Raw genomic sequence first — 16,497 nt, 5'->3', positions numbered from 1 at the left:
GAGCTAACAGCAGGGACAGTGAAACCACTGATGAAAAAAGCCTCACTTAGACATTGCCTCAGTGTGACCACTTGCTGTGTGAGGAGAAAAGTGAAAGTGAAATTAAACTATTTTTCATTGACTCAAGGCCCCCTGAAAAACCTTTTTAAGATTAGGCGCTCAATTTCCATCCTTAAAAATTTGGTGTCCTGCAGGTAATCGTCCCTCTCTCAGGTTAATATGCAGCACATCCACACGGGAAGCTCATTTACTACCTAGGAGGAACAAAAGAGCTGGAGTGCATCTTTCCAGCAGAATCAGAAACGAGTCAACTCTTACTAGAAATCCTGGGGGTAAACTGAAGTGCCTGGAACAAATACTCCACAGATAGGCTTCCTACTACCAGTTGTTTCTGAATGCGTATGGGTTTTTTTATAGACCGCTCAATCTTAATCCTCAGGATCCTACATCCTTGTTGTGTTTTTGTTCGTCTTTTCCTTATATGTCTGGGATGTCTGCTGAATGCAATTTACTTACTGGTAGGCTTGAAATCAGCAACTCGGATCCCTGAGGGTTCACATTTTTCAAGAAGGTGTCAGGTGTGAGGGTGCCCTCTACTGGAGCTCCTGAGTGCACCATGTCAGTCTGATATAATCTCCCATTTTAAGAAACCAATCACCCTGGCTTGAACATTTCCATAACCTTAGATTTTATCAAATATTTGCATCCTGCTATAAACTGCATTCTGTCAAAGGGGGTATGTTTTTGATCTCCGGCTAAATGTGGAGGAAAGCCATTTCACATTTGAAAAATAACAAACAAGCTTTATTGACTTAGAAACCTGCCTAATCTTTGATCATTGCTGTCTTAAAGAGAGAGACTGAGCACACAATTTGTGTCTTTTTTTCTTCTTAGCTGTAATTTGTTTGTGGCTGTGGATGTCCTGATTCAGTCAGAGACTTCTTGCAGAATGAAGAGAAATCTAGCTTCTTGGCAATCTATGTAGAGCAGGACTGACCAGAAGCAGTAATGAAGATTTAATCACCACTCAGCCTAACTGAAATCATGAGGCCAATTCATCATAACATGGCCATTCGCATTAGCTAGAAAGCAGCGCATTACATGCAGAGCCATGTTGTTTATGCACACAGGATGATACGTACACTTTCACGTCCACCAGCAGAGTCAGACATTCAAGCACAGGGTGATGCATGCAAACAGTGCAGCCCTGACACACACATGTATTGTTGCACACTGCAGTGCATCTCAGACACTGAGAGCATGCAGCCAGGCAAACAGAGAACAGAGGGCAGGGTGCACACTCACATGTGGGCGCTTGTATATCCAAATCATTAGAGGCAGAAGGGGACAGCAAGGCCAGATAATAGGATGCCAAATGCATTCAGTGCTGCTGTTCATTACCTGGCAAGTCTGTCTGTGAGTCTGAGTCATATACTGCGAGAAAACACAAAAAAATCATGGACCTCTCCTCTCTGTTTCTCTATAATGGGATGTTCATACATACATTCAGCATGATTTTCGCCCCAAAACACGAGGAAAGCTACAATTATGTTGTTTTCTCTGTAATGTCATGCTACTGTGTGTGTTTTCAAGTGGAGTGTAACAGTGATTGCATGTGCCTTTTCCCATCCGCCCCATGTCCACCCCTTAGAGCCATCTTCATTTTACCCCTCTCTCTTCTCATTTCATCTCCCATCCTCTCCTCTGCTCACTCTTTCCCTCCATTGCTAACCCCCTTTCTCCCCATATTTCAGCCACGGTTTCCTCCCTCTCCATCATCGTTTATCTGCATTCAGTCCATTTTCTCCCCAGCCTGATGGCTCTTAGATGAGCCGTCTTTGTGGTTAGCAACTGTAATGAAGACTGAAATACTATTTCCTGGATGGCTACTGTGAGTTTTCACCCACCATCCAGTGCTGCTGCAGAGTGATCGATGCTGTTGTTGTTGTTTTGCCTTCCCAGTTTGCGCTTATTGATGTGTCAGCTCGTCTCTAAGCAGATATTGCTAATGACTTCCAGCTAACACAGAGCTCTTCATAGAGAAGTCTGTTCGTTTGAAAGAAATTGTTCCTTCTAGCCGTGCATCTTGCATGCATCATGCAGTAGTTCTCTCTCCACTGTGTCAACAGAAACAGCACTGGAATATTTAATAATATTCAAAATTCACATTTTAATAACATTTGTGCTTTTCTATGGCAAAATAGACACTACCCAATACCTGATGCCGGATTGGTGATGTGCCAGAGGTCCCATTTCTCAAGTCCTTTGGCACTATCAAGTGTCTGGGCGTGAAAATAAATATTTAGTAAACTACTGGCATTTGTTTCTAACAGTATTTTGCGCCGGCAGTGCACACAACTTTAATTTCAGAGCATTCTCACCAGAAAGTTGCTAGGTGGTGCCCATTAGGTCTGTTTTAAAATGCAAAAGAACATTTGAAAACAAAGGAAAGGAAACCTGGCCTGGCATTAGCAGCAGCGCTAGACCTAGAAATTGTTCTCTCTAAAACATTCATCTGGTAGCTTGAGAGAAACTCTTTGAAGGAAATTATTAGTTTCTAAGCCATTGCGGTTTACAAAGTTGATCTTGGAACCTGCCCCTTCTTTATTTTGATTGGTCGTTGAGAGACATTGATAAGCATGCCGTCTTCCAAAGGTTGAACAGTTTCAACTGAGAGAGCGCTGTGAGCTCACAGACAAAAAAAGAAACACCAAAAAACACTGAAGAGAATTTTTCGGCCTATATCTGAGCCTCTAAACCTTTTGGAAGGTGAGTGAGAAGTAGGATTGCAAGTGCAAAGCAGGCCGTTCGTACTCACAGGCCCTTAGAACTATGCTGTAACACACTCATTGGGGCTGTTCAACTAAATATCGGCATTGCTGTGATTCAGTCATATGCAAAAGAGTACGCAGAGTGTCCAGATAACAGTTACAATATCCTGCACTGCTTCTACTGTTTGTGTGTTACCGCTGATCTGCTGCTTTGTAGTGAAATAGGAGTATGATTACAGTTGTGTGATTAAGAGGTCCGACAACAACGGTTGTTCATACAGTAAATACAGTAACTGCCTCTGTGACCTGTCCAGGGACTACAGATGTCAATGAACTCATTGCTAACTCTAGTACAGTACGGCTAAGTGGCTGGACACCGTCCCTTTCAAAATAAACAAATAATTAATAGTGCCCCTCACATGCCATATGATGGCCTATAAATGCAATGCATATATTCCATTTACCTTGTCAATAAAGTGAACAAGGTTCTGTATGTTTTAAAATAAAATAAAATAAATTGTTGTGGTTGATGAGTCAGTAATGATGAATTTAAAAGAGCCAACAAAATTGCTTTGTCATTGGCAGCCTGAATCTGGTGCGTCTGGTAGCTTGACTGTTGCCAGATTTAAAAAATAACAGACCAAACAGCACCAATACATCCATCCAAGTGTGTTTGGCAACATCGGCATAAGGCTAGCTCAATACAGCTATAGCTGGAGTTTATTTACACATTAAATTCCACCAAGTCCATACACTGAAAACCAAGCCAGATCAGGCAGCAATGTGTTACCCAAGTGCCACAATAGAGCCAATTGTGTAGACACTTGGTTTCAATCAACTAAGAGATATGGATGATTTTCAATGTTTTCTTCATTTCCTACATTGTGACACCCTACATGGTTTTAGTTGATGAATTCTGGTCGATTACATGACCTACATGTGCCCCAATGCCAGTTTGGTGTACTTAGATGTGTCCTATTGCTCAATCCCTTTTCTTACTGACTGATGAAGCAGAAAAGGGCATTAAATAGTCTCTTAGGGGGCTTCTCTTTACCAATAATAGACCTGTAGGGGGTTGATGAGGCTGTAGAGCCGATGATTAATTTGCCAGGCATTAAGATGTTCAAGCCCTTAGGAACTTTGTCTACTCCAGGGTTATGTAAGCTCCCCTTTCTGCTTTGATTTGCACTTGTAGGACTATAATACCAGCACTATAATTAGAACTATTCGTTTTGGTAAAATGCAAAAAAAAAGCACAATCATGAATATAGTTAACAAACCTTAATGCACCTTAATATTATACTGGTAGATTTCCACTCATTATTTTTTGCTTGGACTCTGCCTTCAATAGATAACTAACTGGCTTGAAAGTGATAAGAATATTTCTATTTATAGCAGTCCACATTATAAAATTAATAATACTCTTTTAACCACTGGTAAGCAGTGTGAAAATTGGTATAATGATGGTTATTTTTTTTTAGCCATGGAAAAAAGTCATTGCATTACCATTTTAAAAGTTGTCCTTCTTTAAATTCATAACTGTAATTATGTACAAAATGCCTCGTCTCACAAAGGGTCTGCATCAAAAGAATATCATTAAACAAGAGCTACCCACATGCTGTCAGACTGGAAAAGTGAATCCTTTTTAGAGTGTCAAATAATTGGATGGAAAGTGGATGACATTTCTCCCATTGTTCAATATCTTCTCTCTCGTGTGCTCCAATCCATCATAAAACAACACAGAGCAGAAGTTCCCAACCTTCCAGCCACCCTGCTCATTTAAATGCACATCACCTCCACTACCTGCTCCATGTTGCTCTCACTTCATGAGGTGAAGTTTAAAAAAGGAAAAAAAATACTTTTCAGTTTATAAGTGGGTACGATGAGCTGAGAGCAGAATCCAGTTGTTTTATGACAACTAGCAGGTCTGTATTCTCCTCACTGCCATAGACGGTGCAACACTATGTGCAATCAACCCACAGATCCCTCTCTGTCTCTCTTCATCTCTTGCATCCAGTCTCTTTTTAAGCAACACAACAATTTAGGCTAAAACACAGAGAATAGAGGATCAATCAGTCTGCGGTATAGTGCACTGATCTAACTACTGATACAGAAACTGTGCCTTTTCTTTTCTCCGAGATAACACATTATATTTAAAATGGGAACATGTGCGGTAAATAAATGAGGGAAAACAGGAAGAAATTGGATCATTGAGAGCTTTCATTTTGGTGGCACCGTTTTCTTATTGCGTTTTCGCCGAGTGATTTCATTTTGATAGAAGAATGAACTCACTTCATCTCATTTTTCCTCTATATCTTTTTTTTTTCTTTCTTACTCATTTATCTTCCTTTTGTTCTCTTCTGTTGTTTTTTTTCGGTCTTTTATTGTTTGACTCTGTTTTTATGCATCATGCTCCGTGTGGCTTATTAGAGGTTAGAGTGATGGACTGTCAGCCGTGCTACTCTCCAGAGTACGGGACAAATAAGATGTCTCTTGGCTTGACTGATTTAAATGGCCGGCTTATTTTTTCGCTGCGTTCATGGTGATTAGAGTCAGAACCAGTCTGGCCTTTTTTTTCTGTCTTGTTCCTCACCGCTGGAGGACACAAAATGGAATTGGAAAAAAAATAGATTTACTGTATGTGGATTTGCACAGACACAACATGATCACACGGAAGGACACAAATACATATGCATTAAAGAAGACATGCATAAAAAATATAGAATGTTTAGGAACAGTATGTTCATGGACTTTAATAGGCTGGTAGTTCTAATATAAGGCATGTGTTTAGTGGGTCAATAAGAAACTCAGTAGCATGATGGGCTTGTCAATATGTAAGCACCTGTGGAACTGGACTATCTGCTCAAAGGAAGATGCAGAATAGTATTTCAACTATACTTCAACATCCAGCATTATGCAGTTCAAATGGTCCCATGAAAGAAAACCGAGCACTTTCTATAAGATGTTTGGGAGATCCTTTAATTGTGACAGTTATGGCACTATTTCACTTCCTCCCTTTGTCATTTCCAAGTGGTCAGTGGCATTATATCAGCCCCATTGGAGATGATTACTTCATGGTATTGAGCATCATAACCGTTAGCTCAAAAGCAGCCCTGTAACTGTTGCAGCTTGTAAACGGTACATTTATAAATCTCATGAGCTCGGTATTCTCCATTGAGCTCTCAGACCAAAAAAAAAATATCACATACCCTCCTCCATTTGTTAGAAGGAAACAACAGAATGTTTTGATCTCACTTACAGAAGGTGAACGTTTGGTGACTTCTTTGCATATTTATAGGCTGACATCTAAATCGTAAGCCTTAATGTGCTGGCACTTCAAAGAAATAGCGATGATTTACAATTTGCTGCACATTCAATGATAAAGCAATTATTCATCCCCAAATGACATTTTCCAAAGCTGTATTCAAAGATCACAGTGTGTCCAGTGAAGTGTTACTCTTGCAAATGCAGGTGTACATACTGTCTGTGACCTTCCCAGGTGCATGTCGGTGTGCAAAGCTCTGTGAAGTAGAAGTGTTCCTCTTTAGTGTTCTTCAGATTACACAGCAGAGATTGCTCTGTTTTCCACTGGAGGACAAAGCTGCTCATGGAGAAAATAGTCCCCTGTGAACAGGCAGCACAGCTTGACATTTTGTCCCGTCACACACAAACAAACACACACACCCAAGCACAGTGACACCCAAAACAACAAAGTCACATACATCGGCATACACAAACAAGAAGACCTGCTTTTATAATTAGATTGTGTAGTACTTGCCTGCAGAATTGGACTCATTACATGCATTTTGCTCAAGATCTACTGACATCTCTGAGCAAATTATAATGCAGCAAAATTCTGTAAATACATACTGCACAGCCCTAAACCCAATTGCCATTGAACAGCTCCTTAACCTCCTGTTCTCCATATTGTTGGGGAGCACTGCGCTTAGATAATTAGACGACACATCTTCTTGAGTGGCATCCTGCACGATGAGAGAACAGTTCATTTCCACCCACACAAGCTGGCAGGTTTCAAACATGATTCAAAAGCAGTTGCCTGTGGAACTTAACATAGAGATGTGGTATGTTTTTTAGGGGGTCACATGCTTTCCAGATGTTTGTTTTTTTAAGAAAAAAAGATATAACATACTGTATAATTAAATAATCCTCTGAAGTTTTCAAAACCTCTTCCATTGCCTGAAATGCCTTTATTTCATTCACAGTTACATACTGTACATTTGTTGCTGCCTTGCATATTTAAAGAAATAGTTTTCTCTTGATTGTATAATCATTAGCCTTCTTCAGTGTCAGTGACAAAGATTTGTTTTTGTTTTTCGAAACAATCTTGTCCGCTAGCCAAATGGAAAATCCTGAGAACACTAAATACGCTTAATCTGTTTTTTTTTTTTTTTTTGCTTAACATCAAGACAATACGCTCACTTGTTTTTTAACTCTGATATTTTAAGGCCCACACCCAACTGCACAAGTCCAATCAAATTAAAGAGCAAAAGACTCTTAATAATTCATAAAGCAAAAGGTCAAAATTGAGTGCAAGGACATGTGATGAAATCTTGAAGCTTAAAAATATCCCTGCTCCTGTTCACAGTTTTCTCTGGTACCTTTTTCAACTAAATATTGAATGAAATGTCCAGAACTATTTTCTCAAGTGCCAGCACTCTTTTAGCAAACCTTCCCTCTCTGATGAAAGTGAGTCATGTAAGCTGCCTACTAGGATTCAGCTGAGTGTAATTGTGCCAAAACGAGACGTGCGATATCTCCTAGTGAGGTATAACTAAGTTTCAGCTTGTGATTATTTGGCAGGAAAAACACACAAAATGAGAACTTTACTGAGGCAACATGTTCAAAAACATCTAATTATGGATTATTCCTCTCCCAGAAATTTGACATTTGAAAAAGCATAGCTGATCAACACCTATCTTTGACTATTCTTCCTCATCTTTTGTGTCAGCACCACATAAAACTCCTATCAGACTATATCTGGCTTAAAGTTTTCCCTTTGCACCAGTGGTCGGCCAGACTTTAAATATTTCCAGCAAACTAGCAGGAAAGGATTACAACCATGGACTGTAAATATTAATGGATGAAGCCTGAGTGACATTACCCATCTGTTATGACAGGGGGCTCCAGAGGCTCATCGGCAGCAGCTGCCATGCTGGAAATCCTGTCGCAGCCTAACTTTCAGTTAACATAAAGAGCTGAAGCTGAGGCGGGTTTTAAGCCTTATAACAAAGCGTGTCATCCTGCCTGTCTGTCAATCAGGTCAGCTTGTACCACTAGCATCTCCTCTTATTGTTGTTGACAAAGTTGATGTAGTAAGTCCCGCCCCGTCTTGATTTTTATTGGTCGGTGAGGGGAAAGTGACATTCACCAGTACAGCACTGTTCCAAAAGTTGAACTGTTAGCAACCAAGAGCGCTATGAGTCCAACGACAAAAACCAGCTGACGCCGAGGGCGTTTTAGCACTCAGGATGCTGAGTGTTGAAAACGCTGAACTGCATTAGTTCTGCATTCAAAACAAACACTACAAGCGCAAAAAACTCTGTCTGTGCACACAGGCCCTTATTTTTTATTTTTTTATACATCTTTTTACTATTTTCATAATGTGTACAATAGCCAGCATCCTTAGACACACATACAAAAAAGAAAGATAATGTGTAAACTGTTCTACTCCCTACTCCTCCACTCCCAACCCTACCCAGAAAATAAACCAACATCGACAAATATACAGAAACAAATAATAATCAAATAAAGATTGAGTGAAACAAAAAGCTACAACACTATTTGTAGGTATTTAAAAAAATCTGTGTTAGGGACACCAAATTGTGCTCGTAATTCAATAAATGACTTTATTTTCATGTTTTTATTGAACAGATCATTTATTGCTTCTACACCCAAGTTTTTCCACTTGCTTATGTTGATTACCGGGAAATACTTCTTCAGATCTGGGTTATGGTGAATGGAAGAGTGGGATGAAATACTAGCTGTACCAAATTTCTTACTACAGTCCCTTCAGGTCAAAAGAGTGTTAGTAATAGTCAAACAGAGTTCGATATTTTTCATCTTACTGAAACCTTTAATAAATACGAGAGAAGATAGGGATACAGGCTGAATCAGACTGGCTTCGATCTGAACCCACAGAGAGTCCGGTCTATCCATTGACCATGACACCAAATTTTGTTGTTGGCTGACAAAAAATAATACTGGAGATTTGGAAGACCAAGCCCCCCTAGGGTTGCTGGTTTCATGAGAGTCACTATTTCTGTTTTTTGTTACACCATAGACATTTTTAGATAGTTTTGTTCAGTGATTTAAAAAAAGCTGCGGGCAGATGGCATGGTAACTTTTAAAAAAGAAAATTTAATCTTGGGAGAATGTTCACAGGCACTTATTAATCTTTTTTACCCATTTAAACACTTTCCTTTGGTGGGTAGGTGACAGACAATTGCATTCCCATTCTAAACCTAATTAACAGTTAACACTGAAGGTTCAAGAATCTTTAAAGTTTCCACTCTACATGCTGTTTGGATATTCAACTGGCAACTTCAGTTCACCTTGAGTCTTTTTGACTGATGATCAAAATCATTAACTTTTAAGGGAAGGGTTACATTTATAAGGAATTCTAATAAAATGTGTTATTTATTGAACTGAGTTCAACAGAAGTATCTGTTTTGATGGATCCTGAAAAGAAGACAATGATCCAAAGTCCTTCAACTAGACAGAGCATGTTTAAAATAAAGTTTTGCATTGAGTATTTTACTAAACTAAGAAATACTTTAAAATGATGTATCTATCATGGCTTTGCGGAACAGTATGTCTCTTCTACTGATGGTGCACGTGTGCTGTGGACAGAAAGGACTGTTGTTGGCCTTGGGCCACCAGTCTTGTTCTGTCAGCTCGAATCTCATAGTCCACACTAAATGATGTGTCAGATCCTCAAGAATCCTTGTCCAGCTGGCAGCCCTTATGAAGAATTGAATGAACATCAGGTTCATGACTTAAGACATAACTCAAACTGTTGACGGTGTGGAATGAGAGTTTTTCAAATGACAGATTGTTTTGGAAGTGATCAAAACTGATGTGTAACTTTTCTGTAATATAATTTGGGGTGTTTTTATTTTGCATTACTAATGCAACAAGCAAAACGGCTTCTTAGAGTTATTATTTGACAATGTGCATACTTCTACTTCCTCCCATCATCATCATCATCATCATCATCATCATCATCATCATCATCATCATCATCATGTTCTCCATCTGGTAAAGTATACAGTAGTTTGCTTTCCCAGTATGACAAGCAATAGCATTAAGTTGTGGAACTCTTTAAGGGGCTTCCAATAGTATGCTAATGACTGACACTTGTTGCCTTGGTAACCAGCTCTTGTGTTTACTGAGGCATTGGCCACTCAGTGTTCAATTTCACTACAAATTGAGTTACAAAATGGCAGATAAGATCATTACTCTTTACTCAATAGCTCAGTCTTGTTTATGATACATTTATGAATGAGTCGTTATGCACCACTGTTACTCAGAGACCTGCCCAAGATTTATTTTTTTATCTATTCTCCTCATTTATCTGATTTTTCTTACTTCCTATTAGCTGGCATCTTGGGACTCCACCCGTGGTTTGAATGGTAGCCTGAAGGAGAACCGGATAGAGAGCGGTATGCAGGGAGTGACGCTCAAGATCGTAACGTTACTGGTAAGTTGTGGGAGAACTATGAATCTATTAACACCTGACCTGAGTAGGCAGGTCAGAGAAAGAAAACAAACCACACAGTGTAAAGGCAAACTCATCAACACATTTATAACAGTCTTTCTACCTACCAATAATCCATCTCAACTCTGACATACACACTCACACAGACATAATACCTGGAAATCCCTTTTCAGAGAGCAACACCATTTACCTTCTCATAAAATGTATTTTGACTTATACTGCTTTGCTTTTCTTTCTTCATGACATTCAACATAGCTTTCAAATTTAATTCCGTTAAAAACAGTCAGCTTCATAAAAAGCAGAGCAGAGAACAAGAAGGCTTCCTAAAAACCCTCACAATTAACCAATTAACTAAAAACTCTTGAAAGCCTGATTCCTACTGCATGGTATGGTCTCCTAATCTAGACTCCAGTTGGGACCAGGGACTCAAGTTTTTTTTTTTTTCCAGTTGGAGAAGACCCCTTTATGTAGACTTAGTTGACTGTGATAGGCAACATGCATCAAACTCCTGTTAGATTATCAACACCCTATTTCTGTAGGCTTCTAATTTTGTTTTCCAATGGGGCACACGTAAACATCTCCATCTTCGAGCATTGGCAGAGCTTGCATGGAAACCTTGGCTGAGGTTACATTTTTTTAAAAGAACAAGGTACCAAGTAATTTTCAGTCAGTTTTAACGTAGAAAGTACTGCAAGTACACCTACATTTCAGCCAAACTGAGCTAAACCATACAGTGAGAAAAGTGTATTAGAGGCAAGTCTGAGATGCTCGTGTCCTCAGTGAGCTTCAAGGCTGATGGAGAACCAATAAGGGCAAACTGGATCTTTGAGAAATAGAACTATACTGTACCAATCCAATTTACACTGTTTGATCATACTCTCTTCTAGGACTAAATTCTATGTCTTCCCGTCTTGTCTTGTGAATCCATGGCAACAGCAGGCAGTTGAAACTCAACCTTGCATTCCAGAGGTTTTTCTTCATCTTACTTCATCAGTCCCAGAAGCTAAAGTCACTTCCCTCCCCCTCTCATAGTTTTTCCCCTTCTTCATACATGATTTACCTTCACCGTATTTATTCACATAAGTTCTGCTCAGCTTTCCCCTGGCAGTGTCACTTAATCAAGTCATTTGCCTCGGCCCACTTCAACACCAACCCCCCTCTTCTCTGTCCCTCTCCACATGTCTTCTTAAGCTCTCTTTACTCCTCCTTCAAACACTTAATTCTACCCTGACACTTCCATCCCATAAAGAAGAACCATGGGGGTGCGCAATAAATTTGAAATGGCAATTTCCAGGTTGATGAACTGTAGCAGTTGCCATGGCGCCATGTGTTACAGGTCAACAGTTGCTGAGGAAACTGTTTTATTAAGATGAAGTTAAACTTAGATCACCTTTGAGGCTCTTAGAGGTGTCATCACAAAGTTCTTAAGATGACTGAATGTGTCCTAGCCTCGGTCACCAAATCTGGGCCCAAGGAGATTATAGAGTATCTTTATAAATGACATGCTTGTGATTAAGTACACGTGCCCTACTTTTTCCAGAGTTCACAAATAAATCGTGGGCTTAGAGACAATCCACCCACACCTAAGAGCCATTTTGGGCATTATCTTTGTCAGTAATGTGTTATCACAGAATTCCTTTGACCAGCTTTACGATATTTCCTTTAAACAGGAAGAACCTTTTGTGATGGTGGCAGAGAATATTCTGGGCCAACCAAAGAGATACAAAGGTTTCTCCATCGATGTCCTGGATGCCCTGGCCAAGATACTGGGCTTCAAATATGACATCTACCAAGTCAGGGATGGAAAGTATGGATCATTTCTCCCTAATGGATCCTGGAATGGGATGATTGGAGAACTCATTGGCAAGGTTTGTTTGTTTTCTTTTTATCTCAGTCAATCAATGTTCGGATTTCACTTCTAATCATTTTTTTCTGGGAGTCAGGCCACATTGTCTTGTTATGAAATGGGAGCCCAATTAGAAAGCTGAGCAAAATGTAGAGATTAGAAAAACATTTGAAGGGCCAACAACCAACCACATGTTTTAGCAAATCAGTTTTCTCGTCAGGGTGACATCACTGTTCGATTGAACTTGATGGGATTTGGGCTTTTTTTGGAGAAAGGCTATGAAGTTTGAGCACTTTACAAAACCTGGTACGGGTCATAATGATGACTCATGTTCATGTTTCAAACTTTTCATATGCTGTTAAGCATGTGCACTCTCTTCCTTCAGTCCTCATTGTTGTTGATCAGACAGAACAGTTTGATTGAACACTGACAGAATGAACAATAAGGTATTTAACACAACAATACCAACTGTCACTAGTTCCAGAATATGTTGGCTGAAATAACTGTCAGCCAATGATGATTCACTTTGGCAAAACAGAATCATCAGTTATGTTAATTTGTGATTAGTCATTATAGTTTTCAACTTATAGTAACAAGATAATGTGGAGCATAACAAACAACTTAATTCTAAGATGACCAAGAAACCACCTCCAAGTAGCCCTTGTCATAAGCATCAACAGCAACATTGCTCGGGTAGATGACAGTATAGTTAAGGAAAGGCAGGTGCTTGTTATTCCCAAAACAAATTTGGTTTCTTCGAAATGGGTTTGAAAATGTCCACATCAAATTTCCTTCGAATTTGATGATTATCTTTGGAGATCTCTCAGAAACAAAGGCCTAAAGGTATTTCAGACACAAGGTTTCCAACATAACCAATCTGCTAGATTTGTAAATAAATGTAGAGGGATAAAAGCTCTGATTGTTAATCATAGTGCACCAAAAACTAAGAAACTTGAAATTACTTAAATTGGGACAAAAGTTTTGATTATTTTTTTTACTAGCCATAAACCCTAACTTCCTAAATTGTTTGAAATTATTAACCAATTCACAATTATGTATTATTATTATTTCTTATATATTGTTGTTTTTTAAATGCATTTTATAATCCTCCATCCACAGCGCGCTGACTTGGCAGTTTCAGCCATCACCATCACCCCAGAACGTGAGAGTGTGGTGGATTTCAGCAAGCGCTATCTGGACTATTCAGTGGGAATCCTGATGCGCAAATCAGAGGAAAAGATCAACATTTTCTCACTGCTGGCACCATTTGACCTGGCAGTGTGGGCATGCATTGCTGCAGCCATCCCTGTAGTGGGCATCATGATCTTCCTACTCAGACGTATCCAGGCAGTGCGCTGCCAGAACAATGCAGGAGGCCATCCACCACCGTCTGTGTCCACATCGCTTCAGAGCGCCATCTGGATTGTTTATGGCGCTTTTGTGCAACAAGGTGGGTGATAGTTTGATTCTGGCGGCCACAACATGCAAAGCCAATTGTTACATGTCATTTAATTGTCATGTAATGGAAGACCACAGTGAGGCAGGTGGCCAAATTTACATTTCAACTAGTTACCAGTTCTTTTGAAAGTTGTGTTTGTTGATAAGGTCTGTGTCATTATTGAATCAATACAAAATCTACTGTTTCTCTTGGTTTTTAGTGGTATTACTTTTAAATACTGAATCCTGAATCAAATCAATAATTTAATGCTCATTAAGTAAAATTCTCAAAACTACTTCAATTGATTATGGAAAGACATGACAAAACACCAAACAATAAAAATACACACATGAATGTCAATAAATGCTGATTCAGTAGTGGGTTTGTTTTAGGCACGACGCCCACCCTAGCATTTTCTGAAGGTGTCCTTGTCAAGGAGAACATCCTCCTTAGGTCCGGTGGGGATCCAGTTATGTCCGGTTTGGATAAATGACTACTTCAGCAACAAATGTCAAAGCCACAAACTGCATCTATCAAAGTCTGGCACCCTGCCTAGGAGCCCAACTCCCACTGTATTTTAAGAGAGGCTAAATTCCATGGCTGTGTCTGAAACCACACACTATTCTCTACAGTATATTGCATATAGCACTATATAGTGAATACACCATTTTGTAGAGGGGACCAAATTCTGAGTGAGCATTATAATGACCTATATAGTGCAATCATTCTATCCCACAATGCATTGTTCAAACGTAGCATACAACCAGTTACTATCCAGGCATTATATACCATCAAGCATAGTGGTTTAAAGCTTTTTGCAAGCAGAAAGAGACTTTTGACTCTCTCATAGTGACAAGAACAGTGCGACCAGTGTGAACACAGAAACACAAAAAAGAAAATATTTGGGCGGCATTTTGTTACCAAACTCCAGAAACCTTTTTGATAAAGAGTAAAGAATTTTCAACAGAGTAACGTTAGTTTTTCTTAATGATGATGACAGGCAGCAATGGCATCATTGAGTGAGCGAGTAATGACTGAAATATTTTTTTATTGAGTTCATGATATAGCCCACCACAGAGAACTCCCTCTGTAGGTAGGGAGCAGGGAATGTGTGTGTGATTTACGGCATGTGTTTTCTCTGCCTCCCTTTTTTCACCTTGTTTCTGGCAAGTGGATTGCATTAATTTCATCAGATGACATGGGCCACTTTGATGTGGGTCTGCTGACGCATTGTGTGCCATTGTCAGGGAGCATAAACCGAATGATTTCATAATGATACAACAGCATTTCCCTGTTTTTCTGTATGATCTGGGTTGAATAACCTAATCCACCCACAGACATACTGGCTTTCCTTGATGCCTTAAAACAGGGACCTTCCTTTTTTTTGTCAGATCAGGGAGAGGTTGGAAATCATCTTAAACTCTGAAGGAGAACTTTGGGCACAACACTTTTTTCCATATGAAGAGGAAAGTAGAATCAATCTGTTACTAAAATTAAAGACCCTGCCCAACAGTGGGCACTTGCACTGGGTGAATACTCAAAGTTTCAAGATGCACATTTCACATTCAATGACCTTAAGAAATCTGTCATGGCCGTGTGTAATAAAAATGACTGATGCCGGAATGTTGTGCATCTGACAAGGTCTTCAGTTTTTCTTCCCCAAGCTGTCCTAAGGCTGCAGCTGTGTTGATTGTGACACTCTCAGACAAATATGTTTTCATTACATTTCACACTCCTGAATCTTTCAGATGACATTTCTATGGCTTTACTCTTCAAAATTAGAATGTGTGCTGACATTTTTTATTTTTTTTGCACCTCATAAGCTATTGGACATTTGAAGACAGAGATTCAGTATGACGCAGAAATAAAATAATGAAAGTAAAGCTATTATAGATAGCCAGATTTTCTCCTCAAACAACACAGTGAAGGGCACAGGACTCAAGACATCTAAGAAATAATGTTGAAAAGGCAAGTAGAAGAATGAAAAAAGGAAGTGAGATGTCTTCAAGACATACAAATATATATGAGCAAAATTTTAATGTAAATTATTTTAAATTTACTTCATGTGTTGTAAAATAAACTTGCTGTAATTGTCACAAGTACCATTCTGTAGCCTCATCCCATTGTAACACAAAGACCATCTCAGAACTCACATTAGTTTCTAGCAATGTATCTATATAAGAGAGAGCTGCATGCTGATCATGATATAGATAATATCATTCTGTATGGTACTAGGGATGCACTAATCCAACTTTTAACGTTCCTATATTGATACCTGGGGTTTGGGCATCATCCAATACCTGGTACTGATCTGATGCCAGTGTTGAATTAATAAACTGTAAACCCCACTATGTGGAAAAGACTGGGATTCATTTTTTTGTGTACGTAAGTAAACATCAGACTAAGATAAACAGTGAATGCCCTAATTTGTAAAACAAAGTTTCAAAACTTTGCAGCCGCTGCAAGGTGCTGCCGAGGTGGTATCAGTCAATACCTCCAATTAGTTGATACTTAAGCTTCCTTCCTCACTTTTGAAAAACAATGGCCTTACCCTCCACTGCTTACACAGGAAACTGTCCATCCGCACTTCAATTCAGTCAAATCCATTGGCCTGGTTTTCATGGATACCAGTTCCTGCTATTTGAGTCAGTTTAGTTCAGACTGCTATTTATGAATCGATATCAAAGTGGTGCATTCCTTTACA

At 39.3% G+C, this 16,497-nt stretch overlaps 1 protein-coding gene across 3 annotated transcripts in view; it reads left to right on the top strand.

Moving 5' to 3' along the window:
* Positions 1–16,497, top strand: part of grid1a (glutamate receptor, ionotropic, delta 1a) — a 234,337-nt gene that overhangs the window by 201,658 nt on the left and 16,182 nt on the right. For all 3 annotated transcript variants that reach the window (XM_061040061.1, XM_061040062.1, XM_061040060.1), the window contains 3 exons: positions 10,390–10,491; positions 12,180–12,377; positions 13,475–13,805. In XM_061040061.1, coding sequence (XP_060896044.1) covers positions 10,390–10,491; positions 12,180–12,377; positions 13,475–13,805 — 631 coding nt within the window. The remainder of the gene's footprint in view (positions 1–10,389; positions 10,492–12,179; positions 12,378–13,474; positions 13,806–16,497) is intronic.

Source organism: Labrus mixtus, chromosome 6, assembly GCF_963584025.1.
Source record: "Labrus mixtus chromosome 6, fLabMix1.1, whole genome shotgun sequence".
Lineage (NCBI taxonomy): Eukaryota > Metazoa > Chordata > Actinopteri > Labriformes > Labridae > Labrus > Labrus mixtus.
Note: the sequence above shows the minus strand (reverse complement) of the source record. Positions and strands in the feature narration are given on the sequence as shown.